Consider the following 6,586-nt stretch of genomic DNA (forward strand, 5'->3'; position numbering starts at 1 on the left):
ACAGAGTGTAGTGAAAAATTCTCCCTTTCTGACTTCTGAGTAGTATTTATTAATTTAAGTAAGGTTTTTTCGTTCTGTTTTGTTCAGACCCTGATCTCACTGTATGATCATCTTCGGGTGGTGAGGGGGTTCTTCTCTTCTGGGACTTGAGTTTCTGCAGTGCAATCGGACAGATGGGATTTTGAGTCCAATTGAGATTATCTCAGAACTCATCACCAGACTGCCGGGTTTGGGTGCTCTTCTTCATGTTTTCAACAGCCAGACTGGGTTAGTACTCTGTGTTTATGAATGTGGTTTCATTTTTTGGTTTCTGTCTCTGCTTCCATTACAAGAGTTTTCCTTTCCACTTTGGACACTTTGCTTCTTATCTGATGAAAAACATCTTGGGTTTTCAGCTATTGTGGACGATTTCAACAATGGGGTTTGATTCGTTTGAAGCCGCTTATAGTGCGCAAATGCTTGAAGTTGAGTGGGATGGTTCTTCTTTGAATCCATCAAAGAGCATGGAAATAGCCTCACGACACAAGCGCTCTAAGAGGTAGCTGATTCCATCAGAATTTGTTCACTTTATCTCTTCTTTTCCAAGTTGATGGCAACCTGAATCAAACATGGTTCTACAGTGTAGGAAATTAGGATATTTTCTCCTGTGAGATTTCTGGGTGTTTAATTGTCAACCTTTGCTTATAGGAGAAGGATACTGATGCCTGGGTTGGTTTGATTAGAATGGGTTTTTATCCACTACCAGGGGAGGGAGAGAATGTTTTTTGTAATCATTGCCTCCGAGTGTTCTAACGAACGTGAATTAATCTGGTTTGTAATTATACTAGTATCTTAGGATAGTACATTGCTTTGAAACAGTCAAACGTCCCATCTTAACCTGGAAAAATCCTTGTACATTCTATTGAGACTTTTTTTACTGTTTCACAATGGCAGTTATCCTGATAAGAGGCTCAAGGAAGAACACCGTCGTCTAAAATTGGTAAGATTAGACTCCTGAACTCCCCCCCTCCCTCTCTTCCCAAAATCCCAAATCTCACTAAGCCCGTTGTCACCATATAAGCCACAGATTTAACCTTCTATTAATCCTCTTTTGCTTTTGTTTTTGTTACCTATCTGTTTTTTATTCAACTAAATATCTAGATGTTGGCAAGAATTTTCCAAGTGTTTAATTTTAGATTTTGATTGGCACAAGGACATGGGACAAGGGGAGAGCCACACTGAAACCAAGGAGAACCAATGTGTTAAATTGGGAGTACAGAGCTCTTTGAAGCAAGAGGTATGGAGCTGAACTTGTATCTTCAGATTATTCAGAGCTTATTAGATATACAAGGCTGTGAAATTATCTGGCATTTGATTTTTCTGAAGTCTAGGTTGCATAAGTGAAATTGCAACAAAAAACTTGTTCTTTCTCATCCCCTGCCCTTTAATGTCTAACAATCAAAGTGAATGTGTCTTTCTAAGACCTATAGTAAGTCTTTTATGATCTCCAAAATATGGCAAGCCCATGGTCGTCTTGCAGTCCTGTGAGGTCTAGGTTTTATGGTCAATTCCTCTTCCCATCACCCTCCCCAACAACTTAAAAGAAAAAGAGAGAGAGAGAATTTCTAAACAGTAACTGGTCTCTTATGCAGATTTTTCAGCTCGAGAAGCGATTACAGGATCAATTTGTGGTACGGGGTGCATTAGAAAAGGCATTGGGCTATAAGTCTTCCTATCATGATATTTCAAATGAAAACTCAATGCCAAAGGTAGCTGTTTTTTTTCTTCTCAATTTCAAGGGGCAGATAGGATTTCTTGTGGCTGTATAATTAGATGCATCATGGTTGGTTTAGAATTTAGATGCATTTCTGTTATCCTTTTCTAAACTGATATTAAGATTCCAATCTTAAAATGCTATCATAGGATGATGTGAAAATGCTGTTGGTGTTTATTATTCGAGATCACTTGGTTTGACAATTTCCTTTTCCATGTCAACATGATGTCTAAAGTAACAGAATCTTAGATGACTTAGGTTTGTTTTATTATCATTCTATTTTTCTGATGAATAAGTTTCATTGTCATTATTTTTTAGTGCATATTAACTAAATTTATGTTGCTTTAACCAACCAATTAACATGACCTTATTTATATTCAGCCTGCCAAGGAATTGATCAAGGAAATTGCGGTGTTAGAGTTGGAAGTTGTGTATTTAGAGCAATACCTTCTCTCGCTGTACCGTAAAGCTTTTGACCAGAAAAATTCTGACTTATCTCCATCTACCATGGATGAAAGGGTAAAATCATCTTCATTCACACAAAAAGGTATGATCCTGAAAATTTCTGGACGTGATATACTGTCAGAGAGAGAAAATTTAGCTGTTCAATCAGCTCGCCCTCCGTTACATCAGGATTCAATTGCCAAGGCATGGAAGGATATCAGTGATGTGCAGGGTGCCAAAGAGCTATTTGATTCTGGCATTCACCGCAGTCATTCTTCATTGTGTCATCGTTCAGTTTGTTCAACTATAACTCCTCCACCAATGGAAACTCAGTCATGGAAGGATTTCAGTGATGTACGGGGTGCCAAAATGCTATTAGATTCTGGCATTCACCGCAGCCATTCTTCATTGTGTCATCGTTCAGTTTGTTCAACTATAACTCCAATGGAAACCCAGGCATGGAAGGATTTCAGTGATGTACAGGGTGCCAAAATGCTATTAGATTCTGGCATTCACCGCAGCCAATCTTCATTGTGTCATCGTTCAGTTTGTTCAACTATAACTCCTCCACCAATGGAAACCCAGGCATGGAAGGATTTCAGTGATGTACAGGGTGCCAAAATGCTATTAGATTCTGGCATTCACCGCAGCCATTCTTCATTGTGTCATCGTTCAGCTTGTTCAACTAGAACTCCACCAACGGAAACTCTAGATAGGGCTTTACGAGCTTGCCATTCTCAACCCTTGTCTCTGCTCAAGGTAGTTTGGTTTTCATACATTTCTAGTGTAGCATTCAACAATTTATTGGCCTCTTCTAATTGTGACTTGATGGTTTGCCTACAGCATACACAGAATGCCACTTCAAATGTAAACAGTTTGGCAGAACATCTTGGTACCTGCATAGATGATCATGTTCCTGAGACACCCAATAGGATTTCAGAGGATATGATTAAGTGCATGTCAGCAATATATTGCAAGCTTGCAGAACCCCCTCTGATGCATAATGGACTTTCCTCTTCTCCTATCTCATCCTTGTCATCAGGTAGTGCTTTTTCTCCACAGGATCAGTATGATTTATGGAGCCCTCGGTGCAGGAAAGATTCTTCTTTTGATACATGGCTAGATAATCCTTTCTATGTGGAAGGGTTGAAAGATTTTAGCGGACCTTACAGCACAATGATAGAGGTACCAAGGATTTGTAGGGATAATCAGAAACTAAGTGAGAGTAAAGACATGCTACAAAATTTTCGGTGAGCAATTTTGAACAACTCTTAAAAACTTACTGTACAAAGTTCTGAGTGTTTTCAAGTCTCTGTTTCATCCATTTATAAGGGACAAGGTTTCATAGGACATCATAAATATCATTTTTTGTTATTGGTTTACTGCACTTCTTTACGTGCTTGAACTGTGACATGTCTATTGCAGGTCACTTGTTTGTCGATTGGAAGAAGTTGATCCTAGAAAGATGAGGCATGAAGAGAGGCTTGCATTCTGGGTCAATGTACATAATGCATTGGTGATGCATGTAATGTCTAATGATTTTTTTTTGTTAAAGAAACATATTAATATCATGGTGTTGTAAGCTCTATAAGATTCTGTATGTGCCAAGGATGTTAACCGTTTTTTTTTTTTTCTTTTTCTCTACAGGCATTTTTGACTTACGGAATTCCTCAAAATAATATGAAAAGAGTTGCTTTACTCCTTAAGGTGAGCACAGCCTCAATGATTCTTTTTGAGAAGCCACCATTGCATGGGTTCTGTTTTCATATTTATGTGAATTATCCAGGCTGCATACAAGGTGGGAGGTCACACCATTAGTGCAGACACAATACAGAGTTCTATTCTGGGATGCCGTGTGCCTCGTCCTGGGCAGGTGAATATTTCCTTGTGGTTATTCTGAATCTATTTTTATCTGTTCCCATAAAGTTTGGTATCAAATATGTCCTCAATCCTTTTTCCTCTTATTCTAGTTTACCTGTATTCGCTCATTTTTTCAACCGTGTGCTAATGTTACCATGTGGATTTCAACCTAAAAGCTGAATTGTTTTTTCTCTTTAGTGGTATCGTTTGTTTTTTCCTACAAAGACAAAATTCAAGGCTGCAGATGATCGGCAAGCATATGCAATTGAACGACCGGAACCACTTTTACATTTTGGTCTTTGTTCAGGAAGCCATTCTGATCCTGCGGTACATCATCATCCCATTCCATCTGTTAGTCAAGCTTGTTTCTATTAGCATGAGCAATATTCTTGGTTCTGATTTTATTATATGCATAGTTATTTTTCTTCTGAACTTCTCCTTTAAACAAAATTGAATTTTTACCAACCACTGTGCATACCCAGAGCTTTTAATTGACTATTGTAGTAGTGTATCTTTAAATTCTCCAGGTACGTGTATACACACCCAAGAGAGTGATGCAGGAGCTTGAAGCTGCAAAAGAGGAGTACATTCGGGCTACCTATGGGGTACGCAAGGAACAAAAGATCATTTTACCGAAAATTGTAGAATCTTATGCAAAAGATACAGGATTGAGTCCTGCTGGTGTAGTGGAAATGATCCAACAGTGTATGCCCGAGAGTCTGAGGAAGACCAACATGCACAAGAGTCGGAATGGGAAAACCAGCAAGAGCATTGAATGGGTACCTCACAACTTTGCGTTCCGGTACCTGATATCCAAAGAACTTGTGAAATGACTGAGTTCATAAAAACTGTCCCAACAATCCCCATATCAAGGAAAGCATAATTATCATAGAACCCAAAGAGGGTTGGTTTTCTGGAAAGTCAAGTTTTGGTTTTCCCCTTTTTGTACAAATGAAAGAGAAGATGAAGCAAGATATTGTAGGATAGATTGGTTGCCTTCATTTTGTATATTGTAATCTATGTCATTCTGTATTGTGTAATGAGAAGCATTGCTTACACTTTAAATTTGATCAATAACCTTCCTCAGTCACATTGACATAACAGTAACCATCTCGAACTGCATTGGCTTCACAATGGACCAAGTTCTCAGAATGACCGTTTCAGTTTTGCTACAATAAAAGAATCATTCTTGTCTCTGATGTTTATTGCAAAACCCTAACCGCATACAACCTTTCCAACTTTTTTGGCTCACAGCACCATCAAAATTTTTACTCAACAAAACCTCTAGCATCAGAAGCCAACCAATGCTATCAGTCTTTCCCTTTCCAACTGGGTGGGTGTTCTGATCAATAGCTGCAATCCACCCATCAGCTGCATTATTTGCCATTTTAAGAGTATTATAAGGTGTTGGAGATTCAGACTGGAAAACACCTTTATTATCACATTCTCTTGTAGTCCAGCATAAGAAAACCCACTAACAGAAAGATCAGAAAATATCTGTGCCTGCATGCACGGGGGCCAATGGGAGCATGTGCAGCGGCATCAATAGGGCGATCATTTCGCCCCCACTTTGTGTCTGGGTGCAGGGTGTACACTTCCCCAAAGAGAATTTTCTCCCTAAAAATATATACTATACTTCGGAGTTTCTGCGCTTTCATCATTCACCCGCTCTCGCTCTTGCACATTAATTTTGGGCAGTTAGGATGCAACTTGGGCCCGCAAACCTCAATCCATCTGACTTCTCTGGGTTTGGGCTGGGATTTCCATTTAGCGGATTAGGCAAGGTTCGAGAAATCTCTACCCTAGATAAGGTCAGGTTGGGTTAGGATAATCAGAATTGCGCCTTCATATAGGTCTAGGTCATTTCATCTACACGTCTCTTGTGTGTCTTTCCTTGTGTAGGCTCATTTCGGCTTATATGGGAGGGAGGGAGGAATAGACCATTTCAAAGTGTCCAAGAAAAGCTTAAGCTATTGGATAGAGAGATTCACTGATAACTAAGACAATATATAGCATTAGGGATTAACCAATGTGAGACTATTCTCTCAACAATAAGAAGCTTTGTAGGCTCCCAAACCTCAAACCGCATCTCTTTTTACTGAATATATATATATTTGTTTACTTAACCATATTCAAGCCAGGTGGGCCAGGACTGTTTGGTTGAGCCCAGACAAATTGCTAGGGTTGAGATTTCCCAATCATAGGCCGGGCCAGGTTAGGTTTAATCTGAACATAAGTTTCTATGTGTTGGGTTTAGGTTTTCAAAAAAAGACAAAGTTTTCCTCATCCATCAGTCAAAGGATTCAGGATTCGTATGATGTCCATAGTGTATTGAGGTAGTGTTTGCCTTTAAAAAGACAAATATGACAAAGAATTTCTTCACTACGAATAAAGTAATTGAACTTTTGGATCTTCATTACACTTATATTTACGTGAAAAAGAATTTTGTCTGATAATGTGGCCTACGCTAGCGTTCACATGAGTCTATCACTCTCCTCATATGAAAAGACATTTCTACCCCCCTTGTTT

The 6,586-nt window shown here is 39.0% G+C and overlaps 1 protein-coding gene across 2 annotated transcripts; it reads left to right on the top strand.

Annotated features, from left to right (window-relative positions):
• Positions 1 to 431: 431 nt before the first annotated feature.
• Positions 432 to 5,131, top strand: LOC122658386. Of its 2 annotated transcripts, none has more exons than XM_043853317.1 (11): positions 432 to 538; positions 934 to 979; positions 1,193 to 1,276; positions 1,632 to 1,748; positions 2,135 to 2,956; positions 3,041 to 3,447; positions 3,623 to 3,722; positions 3,845 to 3,904; positions 3,984 to 4,070; positions 4,256 to 4,384; positions 4,585 to 5,131. In XM_043853317.1, the coding sequence occupies exons 1-11, from the start codon at positions 456 to 458 to the stop codon at positions 4,888 to 4,890; spliced, it is 2,241 nt and encodes a 746-aa protein (XP_043709252.1). In that variant the 5' UTR covers positions 432 to 455; the 3' UTR covers positions 4,891 to 5,131. The 2 variants fall into 2 exon arrangements, with proteins under 2 accessions (XP_043709252.1, XP_043709253.1); XM_043853318.1 differs by having other exon boundaries at positions 442 to 538; positions 3,050 to 3,447.
• Positions 5,132 to 6,586: the final 1,455 nt, after the last annotated feature.

Source organism: Telopea speciosissima, chromosome 4, assembly GCF_018873765.1.
Source record: "Telopea speciosissima isolate NSW1024214 ecotype Mountain lineage chromosome 4, Tspe_v1, whole genome shotgun sequence".
NCBI lineage: Eukaryota > Viridiplantae > Streptophyta > Magnoliopsida > Proteales > Proteaceae > Telopea > Telopea speciosissima.

Excerpts from the sequence above, each read along its gene's own strand:
- LOC122658386 (XM_043853317.1), top strand. The coding sequence starts at position 456 with ATGCTTGAAGTTGAGTGGGATGGTTCTTCTTTGAATCCATCAAAGAGC. Across the intron at positions 1,277-1,631 it reads AGAGCTCTTTGAAGCAAGAG|ATTTTTCAGCTCGAGAAGCG; the intron begins GTATGGAGCTGA and ends TCTCTTATGCAG. Across the intron at positions 4,071-4,255 it reads GTGTGCCTCGTCCTGGGCAG|TGGTATCGTTTGTTTTTTCC; the intron begins GTGAATATTTCC and ends TTTTCTCTTTAG.